This window comes from Notamacropus eugenii, chromosome 1, assembly GCF_028372415.1.
Source record: "Notamacropus eugenii isolate mMacEug1 chromosome 1, mMacEug1.pri_v2, whole genome shotgun sequence".
Taxonomy (NCBI): Eukaryota; Metazoa; Chordata; class Mammalia; order Diprotodontia; family Macropodidae; genus Notamacropus; species Notamacropus eugenii.
The window spans coordinates 54992612-55009349 of record NC_092872.1 but is presented as its reverse complement, the minus strand read 5'-3'; the positions used below and the strand labels follow the sequence as shown (position 1 = coordinate 55009349).

The 16738-nt window shown below is 39.1% G+C and overlaps 1 protein-coding gene across 4 annotated transcripts in view; it reads right to left on the bottom strand.

Annotated features, from left to right (window-relative positions):
* Positions 1–8713: 8713 nt before the first annotated feature.
* LUC7L (LUC7 like) overlaps positions 8714–16738 on the bottom strand; it is a 40433-nt gene continuing 32408 nt past the window's right edge. For 2 of the 4 annotated variants that reach the window (XM_072602057.1, XM_072602076.1), the window contains 5 exons: positions 15369–15545; positions 13859–13947; positions 12714–12743; positions 11193–11395; positions 8714–10645 (listed from right to left, as the gene is read on the bottom strand). In XM_072602057.1, the coding sequence (XP_072458158.1) occupies positions 11227–11395; positions 12714–12743; positions 13859–13947; positions 15369–15545 (465 nt within the window). In that variant the 3' untranslated portion in view covers positions 8714–10645; positions 11193–11226. The remainder of the gene's footprint in view (positions 10646–11192; positions 11396–12713; positions 12744–13858; positions 13948–15368; positions 15546–16738) is intronic. The other 2 variants (XM_072602047.1, XM_072602067.1) reach the window with 1 other exon arrangement.

Sequence of the window (16738 nt, the reverse complement as noted above, 5' to 3'; positions counted from 1 at the left end):
CTCTTCTCAGCAATATAATGGTCTAAGGCAATTCCAAAAGACTCACGAAGGAAAATGCTATTCACCTCCAGAGAAATGAGGGCAGATCAAACCATACTATTCCTTTTTTGTTATGTTTTCTTTCTTTTCCCTTTTGTTCTGATTCTTCTTTCGCAACAAGACTAAGGTGGAAATGTTTTAACATGATTGTATACGTATAACAGTCAAATTGCATGCTATCTTGGGAAGAGGGAAGAGGAGGGGAAGAAATTTAGAACTCAAAAAATCTTATAAAAGTCAATGTTGGAGAAAAATAAAAATTTTTTAAAATTTTGCCATCAGGAGCTTCCTATATCAATAAAATCACAAGTGAGATCCGCATTCCTCACTCCTGACCCCAGCCCACTAACAGAATCCACCATAAAATGTTAGAATATAGAATAGTGGTGCTGAGGCATGTTGGAACAAAGAATAGTACATGGAATAAAGTCTTAGAACTAGATGGGAATTTGGAACTTTTACAGAGAAAACAAGCGCAAGGGAAAAATACTGTTACTATTTAGAAGACTGGAGCCAAGGAGAAAGTTCTCAGCTGGAAATAACTTTCCTCTCTAAGTCCACTTTTCCCTGTGAGAACTGGAGTGTAAGTTGGGCACAGCCCCATGGCAAAATGGAATCCTAGAGCTTCCAGCAAAAGCTTGTGCTTTCACAATGTTTGTATGAGGGTAGGAGGTGGCATTTCTCTTTCAGGATGCCCTGGATGGTCACAGTGCATGATGAAGGGAGGAAGTGTAGGCCAGTGACAGGAAGTGGAAAGAAGACGAGGGTCAGGGCAACAGCAGCTCAGGGTTCAGATATTTTTGGCCTCTGCACATCATTCACTGTACTTGGGGTTCTCCCTTTACAGCCCAACGTGGGATGCTACACACATGGTAGACGTCCAGTGAATGATATGATAGGTGCAGCTCATATGCATCAATCGTATGAGAGGAACAAAAATCTCCTATCCCTGTTAGGTGGGGTCCCAGGTGATAAACTCTTGAGGCCAAGTTATAAAAACATCTTGATGGTTTAAAATGTAATGCTGATATGTGCATACTGAAATCCAGTGTAATATGCTGCTGTGTCAGATGTCAATCTCCATGTAGTAAAGATATCAAGCCTGATGACAGCAAGGAGTTATCTCAATCGCGTAGGTTCTCCAGTACAAGCCATCCATACTCCATCCCCATTAAGAACCAGCAACAGAAGACAATGAGTCCTCATTGTAGGCACTATTATCACTAATGTCTGCTAAGAAGAAACAAGCTAGATATGCCTCATCTTGTGGTAGAACGGAGGATGGTTCACCACAGATCACCACTTCTAGGGACTCGCTTACAATAATAATAAACAGAATCTAATTGGATATACAAATGAGTCACATGATTCAGGCCATTTTAACATTTTACTGCAAATGAAAGAATGCAAAGAATTTTAATGAGATCTTAAATGTTGCCCTCTGCTGCCCCTTTAATCATTTGAACCTTACTGAATGCCTATTATATGGAAGGCCATGCTGGTGACAGATTTATCGCTACCTTAAAGATCTCAATCTAATAACCTGGTGGGCCTGGAAGTTCTGGGGTCAGACAAAGGGCTTCCCTGCTGTCATCATCATCGCTTTCTGAGTGACCCAAAGTAAACTCTCCCTACCCTGACTCTCTGTGTCTTAAAGACATTATTAATTTGCTATCTCCGTTGTATAGCTTTTAAGGTTTATAAAGTGCTTAATATACACATGTTCCTTTGATCTTCACAACCCTATGTTACTGGTGCTACTGTCATTCCCATTTTACAGATGAGCAAAAAGGCTTAATAGAAAGATGTGATGACTTGGTCCGGATCACCCAGCTAGTTAGTTTGTATATAGGTTTGAGGAAAGACTTGAACCCAAGCCTAGTGCTTTATCAATTCTGTTACATTGCCTCTTAACATGCAAGGAAAGGAAATAAGCCATTGGTGTAAGTTAATGATAACCATTAACTTAAGTGGGTACCTCTACTAGCAATAGGTGCAGAACATAGCTGGGGCTACACATGGGAGATGGGATGATAAAAGGGCTCCATTAACCCTTGCTAAAGGAATGAGAGAAGACTTTGCATTGTCTTCAGTCTCAGTTAACCACTGTCATACCAGCATACTCCTGGAGTCACAGGGCAGTGTGTTGAGTGGCAGTGATTATCCAGATGTCTCACATGAGGCTTGGTTGGTCTGTTTCCTTGACTCTGTGTGCTCATGGCTGCTGTATCTCTAAGAGTAGTTAGGACTCAGGCTATGGCCACTTGGGTATTACTACATGAACTATGATCAAGAAATGGAATGCGCTGGTTATGTTATCTTGCAGATTTGGTAGAACAACTACAAATCACCTTCACAACCAAACCCTCTCTGTCATTACAAGGAAAGACTGTTCAGTGGCGTGTATACACACACACACACACACACACACACACACACACACACACACACACACACACACACACTTCAGCGTACATAGTGGTGCACAGATGCCAATCCTGCGTATCAATGCTAGAGAACTACCTGAGATTGTGAAAAAAGGTAGTTTTGAGGTCAAATTTCAGACCTGCTCTTAAGAGCACCACAGCCCACATAAAACTTGGAAATGGTCACCAGCAACTTCTCGACCTCCACTTCAAAACTACCCTGCTATCCTGGCTTGGCTGAAGAAAAAAATCAGCTCTTTAATCCAACAGAGACAAAACAGGTTTTAAGAAAGAGCTTTATTAGATGAGTAAGGGAAGTAACAAAGTATGCTGGGTATAAAGTTTAAGCAAGTGGTTAGAAAAAAGCATACAATTGTTAGTCCCAAACCTTCTGGTCCAATCTTATCTGAACCACTAAAGTCCTTAGTCTCTGGCTCCACTGCTTTGACTCAAATATTGATTAAGCATCTATGTGCAAACTACTACTTCTCTACATCTTCTCCTTCCAATTTGGTAAGAAAGAGAAAATGCTCTAAGCAAATTGTCTTTCCCCAGAAAATGAGTTATTAGAGCTAAGGAGCATCATTTCCAACCCCACCACCACCTCCCCCAATCCCCTTTCAATTAGAATTTCTAAATCTTCCAGGAGAAATCAGTATCCATCCAACACCCAACACATACAGAACACATTACACTAAAAAGGCAGTCTTTTATCTACCACACTGTGTTGCATAGGCTTCAGATACTTTAAAGATGTGATTCTACAGATGTGGGTGCCTCCTCTAGAGACTCATGTTGTAACCCCCTACCCACAGCCTTATTGTAATTATAGTCAACTGAATCTCTGATTGGCCAGGCTACTCATCACTAACTTTATGTTCAAAATAATTCCATTTTTGGTCATAACGAAGTTTATATTCTGCTAAAATCACCTTTCACAGACAACCCAGGGTCATCTCCCTCAAAATGAGGAACTGGAAAAAGATTTTAGGAACACAAAAATAATAATTGTTGAATGAATTCCTTTTGTAAATTTGGTCAAATCTGATTCTTCTCTGGGCCCCTTCCTTCAGTATTAAAATAGAGGGGTTAGACAAGATGATCTAAAATGATTCTCTTAAAAGTTTTAACATTTTATGACTGTAGGAACAAAACTTACTGAAATTATCTAGCATTAGCAATAACCAATTGCCTTAGAATTCTCCTGTTTTTGGAGTACTACAGTAGGTAAATGATGCTCTACAAACTTTCATTCCCCAAGTCTGGCCAAAAAATATGAGAACCCAAACATGTTTGGAACAGATTAGATCACCAGATGGAGTGCTCAAGGAAGAATTTAATGGGCTAGAATTAGTCACCGTACTTCAATGTATGCCTGAAACCTTTGGAATTCCAAGGACATGACACTTAACGAGAAATTTTTTACTATGATTACATGCAGGGGACAGAAACTCTTAGAATTTCTTCCCAAGCTGGAGGAAGGTTCTTCTGATCCTCACCCTCATTTAATGCAAACACGTATTGAGTGAAATCCATTGCTCAGCTGAGAATAGTCCTTTTCTTCCCTTGTCTTCATTTAGCAGAAGGAAAGGCTAAATCAAAGGTGTCTGTGTCCGTACAGCATTGAGACTTGCAGGTTAATAACGGGGATATATAATATGCAGATAAACATGCAAACTGAATTATCAGCAGAGTTACCAAGCTCTATGGTAGCTCACATGTGGGCAAGATGATCTACAAATGTGGTAGAGTGAGTTCTCAAGGGAATCTCACTCCTTCATTAACAGACTTCTCAAAAACAGAAAATCTTTGTGGCAAATATGCTAGAAATTCTCACAAGAAAAAAGCTATTAAAAGTAATGTGCAAAACAAAAAAAGTGTTAATTGGACAAGCAGAGGCAAACACATCATAAGATAAAATGAAACACTGTCAAAAACAGCAAGAACAAGATGCAACAGAAAGAGCACTCAATATGAAATCAATGGACTTGAGATCCAATTCCAACTCTGCTGCTCTCAGTATGATCCTGGGCTGGTCACTTAACTGGACTAGATAACCAACCTCTAAGGTCGCCTCCAAGAGTAGATCTATAATCAATAGCCCACTTTAAGAGATCTCAAAAGGCAATACTGATTAACTGTAACCTGAAAGGGGATAACAATGAAAGCTATTGTTAAAGGTGGACAAGATCCTTGTGGGTAGGATTGCTTAGGGATACCTCCATGGGAAAACCAAGTCGAGTCACTTTGTCAAAGTGGTAGAAGTAACTGCTCTTCTGGACCTGATTCTGACCAACAAAAGACTGACTGCTTCAATAAAATGAGAACCTGGGAGAAGATGATACATCCATAGACTCTGTGCTGTATGACAAAAAAACTGGGCTTAATCTGACATTCACCCTTTTTTCCCCAAAATTGTATTTTGAGAAAAGAGATTGCTGGGAGTCGAGTCTAAGGTCTAACATTCCTCAAGTGCCTAAGAGTGATAGAAAGCTATCAAGGATGAAATTCTGAAGCAAAAAAATCTGTTTCATCAGTCAACAGATTTTTTAAAGGCACATCTACAAAACTGAAGGAAGGGCACATATAATAGAAAATACAAGAGGGGGTACTTGTAAAATTAGACAGGAGCGCAAAAGCCCAGAATGATTTGAGATAATGAATGCTAGTAACAAAAGAAAATTCAGGTAAGAAGCTGCTTGGGGTACATGGATTTTAATAGGTAATGGAAAAAACGTCTAATTATCCAACTCTGCTTGTTTTCTCCTGTAAAGAGAATGACTAGAAAGAATAAAAATACTTTGGGGAGTTTCACTTAAACTGAGACTTGTTTTCCTCATCTGCAAAATAAGGGGATTAGACTAGATAACCTCTAATTCCCCTCCATTCCACTCCCCTCGAAAATCTGTTTCTAGGTTGTGCTACACAAAATTCTTTCCTCTTCGTCTGAAAGTTCCTAGATATTCAGATGCTTTACTATGTATGTTGTGTCTACTAACAATGCAATCTCATGCTATCCTCAAAGATGAGGTGGGGACATGGGCCAGACAGTAGTCAGATCAATTCAGAACTGACTGGATAATTTGCCCCAAACAGTAATCATAAATAGACTCTCAGTATTTTAATCAAGACATTGAAGACATTCTCACATTTGGGTTTGGAAACCAACTTCACAAGTACAAGATGGGAAAAGTGTGATTAAAGAATAGTGAAGTGCAAACCTCAATGTGTGAGTGTGATCTTAGGTTCTACGGAGAGGAAGTAACCAGAAAAAAGGAGTCAGTAGTGCCATCATTTTCTGCTTTGGTCACCCCATGACAAGAGGATTGTGTTCAATTCTAGGGACTGTATTTCAGAAAGGACATTAATAAACCAGGATAATTAGGATGCATGGTTGACTTCTCATCATCCAAAGGCATAAAAGGATAGAAGCACAACCACATTTCCTTATTTCCTGGGGAAGGAAACAAACATTTACAGAGCACCTACTATGTGCCAGGTCTTGTGCTAAGTCCTTTACAAATACCTCATTTGACCTTCACAACAACCCTGAGAGGTATGTGCTATTATTGTCATCCCCATTTTGCAGTTCAGAAAAGTGAGGCAAACAGAGTCACACAGCTAGTAGTGTCTGAGGCTGAGTTTGAACTCTGGGCGTCTTGACTCTAGGACCAATACTCTCAACCACAGTTACACCTCTATTTCCTAGGCACTACATACACAACGATCTTGCCCCACTGTGAATTCCTCTAACAATGTCATATAAAGTCAAACCACCTACTCAAGGCTGGAATGGAATGTTAGATATCATCTAATTTAAGCCTTTCTTTTACATAAAAGAAAACTGAACTGTAGACAGAATGACATGTCAAATGTCACCTAAGATTCAAACCAGGTACAAACCTATTACTTTCTACTGTACCACTGTCCTTGCTCTAGAATGGATGAGCCAGGCCTGACTTTCTGTTCCATCATTTATAAAATTGTATGACCTTGGGCAAACTGCTTCATTTCTCTAAATATCGCTTTTTTCATCTGTGAAACAGGACTAATAATGTAGATGTTGTAAGGAAAGGATTTTGTAAATGGCGAAAAATGGTGAAAAAAAGTTATAAATAACACAGCATATCTAACTTGTAGAATTACACTCCATTTTGCATAGACTATTTGTGCGTGCTTCTAAGATAGTGCAAATTTATTGAGGGAAGAGACTGTACCTGACAATTCCATATATACCACTCCCATAGAACACAGTAGATCCTTAATGTTTGTTGGTAGCAAGTGAGGAGGCAAATTACTTAATTTTGTAAAACAAAGCAAATTCATAGAAGTTTAACTCTAAGACTTCATTGCAGCATGGAGATGACCGAGTCCTTAAAAGATTCTGACAGCACAGTCTGGAAGACTCCACTAGGCTGAAAAGGGTTTGATGAGAAGCAAAAGAGGGAAGCAACCTACTAAGACCTTGAAATGACCACCATTTTGCCTATTGTAGCTCAAAGCAAAAAGGGATTGACACGTGCATGACAGCACTATTATTTTCTACATCCTCATGTCTACTTTTCTGGTTTTCTCCAAAGTCCAACTTCTGTGAGGCCTCTCCTCATCTCCTATTATTGCTGTAACCATTTCATATGTACTCACTGCATGCGGTATAAGCTCCTGGAGCACAGGGCCTGTAACTTTTTTCTTACTAACCTGGCACACAGCTGGCACTTGATTGAAAAAGTAGTCACACAATGAAATCACTGCTCAAATATAATGACAGGACCACACAAATTATCTATTCATTTTACATATGAGAAAATTAGAGTTCCAGCAGTCCTAAGTAACACTAAGTATCAAACTAAAACGGAGCTAATATTCTGTGCCTATTTCCCTAACTCCCAGTGAGATGACAGATATTTACAAACCCAACTAACCTTATATTACCTTCCTTCACAGCTACTCCTTACAGAATAAAGTTAACAAAAGGTTTCAGGCTTCATGAAGGCTCTAAAACTCCAGGGGTGAGACCATCAGCTTGAAGGATGCCTAAGTGAGATTCTCTTTCCTTCCTTCCTGGCCTTTTTGGAATCCTTGGTTTAGCCTTTAAGCCTCAGCTCAAGTGCCAACTTCTGCATAGTTTGCCCACTGAGTGCCCCTCCACCTGCCCTCATCCCCAGGAAGGTCTTGTATCTGTTTATATTCACACACCTGCAAACTGCTTTCTCCATGAGAATGCAAAGTTCTTGAGGGCAAGGACTACTTCATCATCTTTGTATTGTCATTACCTAGCACAGTATCGGTCCTTAGGTAGTGGCCAAGGATTTATTCTGCTGACACTTCCTATTTAATACCCCACACAAAAGAAAAGGGCATAGTTCCAAGGAGTGAGAGGAGTACACCTAGAGTCTGCTTGGCCAGGAATCTTTTTCCACCTAAACAGATAATCATGGGATAAGCAAAACCCTTTCCTGATTTTCTGGATCCATACAGATGCAACATGACTAAGGTGAGAATGTATGTAATAGGAATGTATGTGTAGAACCTATATAAAATTGTATGCCATCTTAGGGAGGGAATGGGCAGGTAGGGGAGAAGGAGGGGAAAATATCTAAGATACATGGATCTGAAAACAATAATAAAAAAATCAGAGTATCTTGAGTTAAAAATTGTAGCTCTGCTTACAGTGTGACCTTGGACAAGTTTAACATACCTTCTCTGGGTATTAGTATTTCACCTCTAAAATGAAGGTCTTGGAATTTAAAGATCTCTTAGGTCCCTTTCCTGATGAAAATCTTTTGATATTTAGGGTAGAAAAGTAAGAAGAGCTCTGGGCTGTGACTCCTGGCTTTTAATATCCCCATGGTTTTTGAGACTTTTGAAGAACTAATCCTGTCAAGAATGATCAGTCTCATTACTGGGAAAATGTGGAAAAGTCAGGAGGGCCAGGCATTCTCAGAAACATTAAATACAATATATGGGGATTTAACAGAAATCTCCTGTCTTCCCTGTTTTATTACTGTAACTTCCTAAACTATCTAATAACCCACAGAATCACTAAACATTAGGACAAGATGTAAAGAAAGTAATCTTATTGGCAACTGAAGACAGCTTGCTCTTCAGAGCATGCAGTAAACATCCCCTAAATTACAGTTCCTTGGAATACAAGACTTACCAAATTCAATTATACATCTCCAGAAATAAAAGCAAAGAATGTCTCCTGCTAAAATAAAAAGCTAAACAAGAAATTATCCAAGTTCTACTCCAAGCAACATAAACATAAATCTTTAATGTGAGTTAAACTGGCAAGAGAACAGCGGATTTTACTTACTTACACTTGTATACTTAGACCAAAACTCCTCATAAGCAAAGGTGCCACAAAAGAAACAACTCCCAGTTGTCATGATATTTGCAAAATGTTGCACAGACAACAAATCGATGTAAATGTGGGTTCCATTCTATCACTGCCTTTTTAATGTGGAATCAGTTATCAGAAGCTTTGGGACATTAGGTCCATTTTGTTCAAGAAAGAAAAACATACCATGGCCATAAGCCTGTCCTCTCCTTGGGGGTTGGGAGCAGGAGGGAAGGGCCATGGTGGACAGGGAATACATGGAAAAGGAGAACCCTGAACATAGTAGAGACTACAAATAACCCATAATTAAAATGTAATAGTTGTTGGAAAAAACAGAACTAGATTCCTGCAATAGCTAAACATGCATCAGTAAGACCAAACAGACCAAGAACAGCTCCTGTATAACCACAGAATCTTAAGGTGGGAGGGCCTATGTTAAAAAGAAAAAAAGTTTATTTAGAAGCTCAGCTCCTCAAAAATCGCCTCCCCACTTAAAACTAAAAAATGGAAATTTTTGCAGTATCTACAAATAACATGTTCACCAATTTGAAAATATTCATTTGGTAAAATAACTGCTTTGTGGAATTAAAATTAGCCTGTGGGATAAATTTATGAGACTGCAGTCTCTTGGCTGCCTTAAGAAACAAGAAATCAATTCAAGATGAAGAGATTAGTTATGTGAATTCACATAGTATTTCAAAGAATTAAAAAAACAAACAAACCCTAGTAGCCAAGGTATTCACAGCACCAACTTTTAAACAGTGCCCCTACTGAGGTGAATTTCTGGATATATAATTTGATTACTTATTGATTTATCTTTGTCCCAAATATAAGTGGTAAACAAAGAGACTACACTGTAGAATTCAGGTAAAGACACAATCCCACAAGATCTGTGCTAAAGTTGTATGATTTTTTTTAAAGGGGTCAACCTGTGCTGTACTAAAATCAACTCAGCATATGGAGGATCTTTATAGGCGCATTATGAATTTATGTTTTAACTGGGAGGGATCCACAAAATAAAGAATGAACAGAAGAACCAAATTTATAGTCAAATCTGATTCTGGCTTTTAAAATCAGAAAATTGTAAGTGATTTAGTGTACCCCACCCATAAGGTACACAAGGTACTCTGGTTATGTTTCTAAAGCAAAGGTGTATAAATGGGGAGTACAAGTAATTATATTCTGGAGTTGAAGCACCAGATAACAGAAACTCAAAAATGAAGTGGCTATATATTTCAAACTCCTGATTCTTCTGTGTATAAACCTAACAGAAATTGCAAATTCAGCACCAGTGGTAGTAATGTTATCAACTAATCTTATATAATTCAAGTCTCTGAAAGGTCAAAGTGAATGTTTTCTAAAGGACATAAATGGAGGTGGGATTGGGGGAGGGGAAATGATTATATTTCTGACCATGGGGCTAACTGCTGCATTCATTGGGATGAGGCAACCAACAAGTTACATGGGTGTCACTGGCCTATACTGAAGACAATCCATCAGATCATGTTTTCTTATATTCTTACTAAACAAAATTCCAGTAAACGGTATGTAACTCTGTATCTCTATAAACTCACAGCTATCTTCAAAACAATAAAAATTTAAAACTACAAAAGATGAGTTGTATTCAGCAAATATAAATGGTAAATTTAGGCTGTGTAGAATGTTTATCAGACTATTTACAGTGCAACACAGAGTGTGAGTTCAGATCTCGCCAGCTTCTCTTTCTTCTGATCTCTTTGAACCAGCGTTGCCATTTGTACCCTCATGCCCTTTTCCAGCAAAGCTCTTTTCCCTCCTCTCTTTATCCTGGGACTTCTCTCTTGAAGATTGATCTCTAGATCTAGGAAATAGAAACAATCGATCAATGGAAGCTGAAAAAGTTTCGATGAGAAGATCGTTTCCCTGCTGATTTTATAGGTAACTATTAGCAAATCATATGCAGTGGGACAAAGGGCAAGTACAGATTACACCCTCTGTAGTGACAAAATTCAGGCAGAAGGTTCCCATTAATTTGATGTCAGAGCATTTATGCTTGACCACACTAGCCTCTGTTCAGAACTTAAATTCTAGGCCTATGACATGCACTCACACTCTGCTTCTGAGATGATCATCTACTTAAAAGATCAATCCACTCACAAGATATACGACTCCTGACAATCACATAATGTATGTTCCACGAACACTGCCCATCCTCCAAACCCCATTCATCTCCGCCCTCTCCCACACACTGCCAAACACTTTCATGGTTAACTGGCAAGGAATTAATTCAGGTCTTTTGCACACGGAGTCTTTATTTCAGTTAACCTCACCAAACCCCCAGGTCAAAATTCCTGACTAAAAACTATTAGGACCCAATGACCCTGGTAACACAAAGAGAAGGAGCTCACTCCTGGTTGCTGCTACGTGAAGGAGTCAGAGTAGTTACTTGTGTTTCGAACTTCTGTCTCTGGAACCTCGACGATGACCCCTGCTATGGCTACGTGAGCGGCTTCGGTGGCGCCTATGTCTGTCCCGAGATCGTGACCGGGACTTTCGCCTCTCACGGGAGCCTGACCTTGACCGCCTTCGCCTCCTGTCCCGAGATCGTGACCTAGTTAGAGGTAGCAAAAACCCAAAGCTATAGAGTCTGAAAATAAATAATACCTCACATTTACACAGCTTGTACTTTATGTTAATTTCAATTCAGCTTCACAACCCAATGAGCTAATGAGCAAAGCAGGTATCTCACTCATTATACAAAATGGGGAAACAGAAGCTCAGAAATGAAGTGACTTACCTAAAGGCACAAAATGGATAAATAGCACAGTCAGATTTCAACTCAATTCTTCTCAATCTCTAATTTAGTGCTGTTCCCACTATACCTCAAGCTATTTTATATAAAAATTAATAGCCTTGAGTACATTCCCAGGTCCAGAGCTAATGCTTATTTACCTTGCTGACAAAATTAGCACGTAATGGAACCAATGATCAAAGCTAAATCATATATCAAAAAACTTTCTTAAAAAAAATTTTAATTTTCAGTTCCTAATTCTCTTTTTCCACCCCCCTTTTCTCCTACTCACTGAGAAGGCAAGAAATAGGATATCAAAAAGCTTTTTAACAAAGATATAGTAAAGCATAGGAAATGGTTTCCTATGGAAGTAGTGGGTTTCCTGTCACTTCAGGGTTTGAAAAACAACTACATGGAACAGTCACTAGAAGGCGGGACCTGGAGTCAGGAAAATCGGAGTTCAAATTGAGCCTCTGACACTAGCTGTGTGACTCTGGGCAAGTCATTTCACCCTGTTTGCCTCAGTTTCCTCATCTGTAAAATGAGCTTGAGAAGGAAATGGCAAACCACTCCAGTCAAGAAAACCCCAAAAGGGTCACAAAGAGCCAGAAATGACTGATCAACAACAACAAAGATGTTACAGAAGCAATTCATGCTCAGATTCTTTAGTCTAGATGACTTCTGAACTCTCCTCTAAATCTGGGACTCCATGTCATTGGTGAATGCCAAATTCACGGTGCCCTAGGTCTAAGATCTAACCCCTTAACACCATCTTCTAGTGATTTCTCTGTATTCTGTCAATTTGTCCCATTATTTGTCCTTTTTCCTTATATCTGGTGTTCCTTTTTTCCTAATTACCTAATATTTCATCCACGATATTCTACATATTCCATAAAATATTCCTATAGACAGTCTAAAAAGTTTAGGATAGAGCATACTTGTGTGGTATGTCATTATTATTTGCACTGGGAAATAGAACACCAGCCAGCACTAAAGCATGTCCTCCGACTTATTCTGTTCCTCCTGTTCATCAACAGATTACTGGTTCCCCTATTATTAAGTGATGCCGTCTCTGTTTCTCCCCTCCCTCTATTCACAACAAGGAGAAAATCTCACCATACATATACAACACACCCACCTTCTTCGATCTCTAGTTCTTGATCCAGACCTAAAAAAAAGAGAAAAATATGCAAACTATAAGAACTATATAATAAGTAACTCCATTAAGAAAATTACAGTAAAGCAATTAGTTATGTTCTAAAAGTTATGAACATGACTAAAGTGGAAATGCTTCGCCATGAATGCACATGTATAAACTATATCAAAATGCCTGCCTCCTCAATGAAGAGGGGAGAGAGCAAAGGAGGAAAAGAGTTTGGAACTCAAAACTTACAAAACTCAACTCTACCAACTGCAGTTTAAATGATACCACATTAACTGTCTCTTGACTTTACAAATCTTTTCTGTTTACAGAACAATTTTATCTCCTCACTCTTCCTCTGGGGATAAAACATGCAGAAACGAGAAAGGATAAAATCAAAGGGAGGTTAAACACTATTTTGTTGCTTTAAATTTGCTGTTTGCTCCATAAACATGCATGACTTCAAAATCAGCTTAGCCTTCACTCTTTTTTCCCATTATTCCTCTTTAAGCATTTTATTAGAACAACTGTTTCCCCAACTTGTCCTGCCTCTCTGCCAGATTAAATTCACAGGTCACTCCACAAGACTGAATTACTCTCCTTCCTTGTTTCTTCTCAAGTCTTCTCTCCACAAAGACCTTCCTGGTCTGAAAGGTAGCAGTTACCACTGCTGTATCCTAGTACAAAAGGTGAAAAATCTAGTATCAAAGGACCTAATTCAAATCCTATCTGCCACTTACTATGTACTAGCTATGTATGTGACCTTGGGAAAGTCACACTTTGTTTGGCCGTTCCTCATCAGTAAAATGAAGAGGGGATTAAATTCAACCTCTTTGGTCCTTTCTAGTTCTGAATCTTGGATCCTGTGTGATCTGCTCAACAGAAAAAAATCTTTCCACTGTTCTTATCTCACTCTACTTTGTGTCATACCTATTTGCAAAGGTGTCCTACACATCTGATTGTAAGCTCTACAGTCTTCTCATCTTTGGATCCCTAGTGCCTAATAAGAACTTATTAAATTTTTGGTACATTAAATTTGCAGAATCTTACTCATGTTTTCTGAGAAGCTGTTAAAACCACAATTTCTTCTGAACTGACCTATGTGCCACTGATTTCTCTGAAGTGTGACTGCTAAAACTCACCTTCGGCCCATTCTTTCTTCACGTTCTCGCTCTTCTCTCTTCCTCAAACGATCTTGATTTCTTTTCTCCTGTTTTTCTGCCACTGTTTTCTAAAAGCAGAGACACTTGTGAGATTTAAATATTGTGAAATTTTAGAGACAAAAACCCACCAAAAGAAGGGTTTTACAAGAATTTAGGAATTTAAGGGTCTTTGTTCTCCTAAGTAAAAGACTAAGAAACTGTTATCCAGAAGAAGTCAATTTTTCCAGGCAAATTTCACAAACTCATGATGATAAAAATCAATCCAACAAACAAGTATTTCTAGATTTCGTCACACTCTAGGGGTAGAACAAATTTCCCAGTCACCTAATTCATACTATTTCAGTACTTGGTGAGTGCCTGGCACATAGCAGGCCCATCATCAATGCTCACTGACTGACAGTCCTTCAAAGTGATAACATTCCTAAACCAACCCAACCTCTTGAAAGATTCTATACCTTCCTCTTGTAGGGGTACTATGAAATTTCTGGTGCTGAGTTGCCTATAAAATCTTACCAATAACCTGCCCCCAAGGAAGCACACAGGGCAAGAAGATATGGAAAACTGTCTGCTTTTAACCAAAAAGAGAAGCCAGCTTAAAGTGTACTTGTGAACTACTTTGAGCTAGGACAAAACCTGTGAGTACATAAAGCTGCCAGTCAGCGCAAAAAGGTAGGAAGTTTTATTGTGAGAGAACTCATTACCAGAAACTCAATCAAAGCTTTGCTTTAACTTGAGTAAAAGGAGTCTATCCTTTATTTTCTTCCTGTCCTACTTTTCAAGCAGACTGAAACTAGTGATCTGGTGAAGTGGGACAGAAAGGCTGTGGCCTCAATATGAAAACAGGTAGGGTAACCAGTCTCTTCACAGGCATTCTCTGACCAAAATGTCTATTTCTGTGCCTTAGAAACCAAAAATAGGAAGAAGCCAGGGGTGCCGCGATGTGCCAGTATTAACAGACCCCAGAGGTGCTCCTACAAAACTAAAAGTGAATGGTCCTTCCTTATACTCAGTAGCTGATATTTATATTTAAATTTTTTAAAAGTCCACCAATTTTAAGTATTTAAGTAACAGAATAAGGACAATGTGGCCTAACGAGGAAAAAGCAAACACTGACGTTGTGGTCATTAGTTAAGCTCCTACTTCTACTTACTACCTGTGTGACCTGATCCTTACAAAATGGAGATGACACAGAACGACTTACCCTGGAGCATTGTTCTTGTAACTTCTGAAGGAAGTTGTACGTAAATGTCAGTTGTTTGAAAGTATTTAGCCATTCTTTTACTTAAGGAACATGAGAAGGTTTAACTTAAAAACAGGAATATTCAAAGCTGACTATTTTTAGTATCAAATCTGAAGCACCCCATTACAGAGGTCTGAAAGGTTTAGGGTTTCATTCTTATGATTTTGGCTCCAATGAAACCAAACATAATTCAAAGGAACTGAAAAGAAGGAAAAGACCTCCTCTTAACAGATAATATAGTAAACTTACCCTCAACTGATCCAGTTTCTCACGAATTTGAATAAATCCCAAGTGTAATTTGCCCCCAAAGTGATCTGCAAGACGACGATCATTGTCATGGAGACCAAGATATGCAGAGCACACCTCACAGACTCGAAGTTTCTGCTGCTGGAAACTGGAGGCTGGCATGGAATTTCTATATTCTTCCTAAGATAACAGAAGGTGAAAGAAATTGACTCAAGATTTCAAACTTTAAATTCCCACCTCTCTTACCTTCCACCGACCACTCTCATTCTTTTGAAATTGTCCTTTGTCGTAAGATTCTTGCCCTCTGGGCCCTTGGCACTCTTCCTACTGCTCTTCTCCTGGCCACCATTCCCATTCTGAACTCCCTTGCTTCTCCTCTATCTGGTCTGACCCCTTCTAGCAATGACTTCTGTGATGTGCTCTTCACAAACTGCATTCTGCACTTTATGCTGCTCCTAGTTGATGCTGGAGAAGGCTATGTTGAAAGGCTCTTTAGTCAACACAAGTGATCTAATCTCACCTGGGCCAGCACTTGCTACTAAGCAATTCCTCTAACTTTCTGCTAATTCCCTGGAGTTCTGCAGCTGCCCCAAATCTTTCCTATTCCCCATAAGCCAATACTGCCCACTCTTTATCACTTAGATGATGTTCCCTCCTATTCCAACACAAACATTTTAAAGAGAGACCCCAATGCTCAGCAAACTTCTCATCAACCAACCCAGTTGACCCTACTGGTCCTTCTTCTTTGACTTCTCTGGAAAATGATCATCTTGGTAGTAATCCTACCAGTCAACCAGATTTCAAATATTAACACTTGAGTATTGAGAAGAACGTTTCATTAAAATCAGAGGAGCAGTGGAGATCTTAAGCATAAAGGCGAAAGATATTAATGAATGAGTGAATATAGATGGGCTCTGTATTGAGCTAGCTTTTCTCCTAATGCCACCAAATATTAAGGATAGCTCTACTGAAAACCATCAGACAATGGTAAGAATACTTTTATTCAGCATGTTGCACACTTTAAAGTATTTTGCAAACAGTGAAGAGGAAAGATTTGTTCCAAGTCCAGACTGGGATCTGCTGATTCCTGACTTTCCTCAGTAGTCTGATAGGGGTTCTATTGTTCCAATTTTTCTTACATCCTTCTTTAGCTTCCCTTTCTTTTATTTTTTTTCTGGTGAGGCAACTGGGGTTAAGTGACTTACCCAGGGTCACACAGCTAGTGAGTATCAAGTGTCTGAAGCCAAATTTGAACTCAGGTCTCCCTGACTCCAAGGCTGGAGCTCTTATCCACTGCAGTCTAGTACTCTACCCACTCTGCCACCCAACTGCTCCTTCCCTCCTTTCTTTAAGGATATTCCTTTCACATGCAA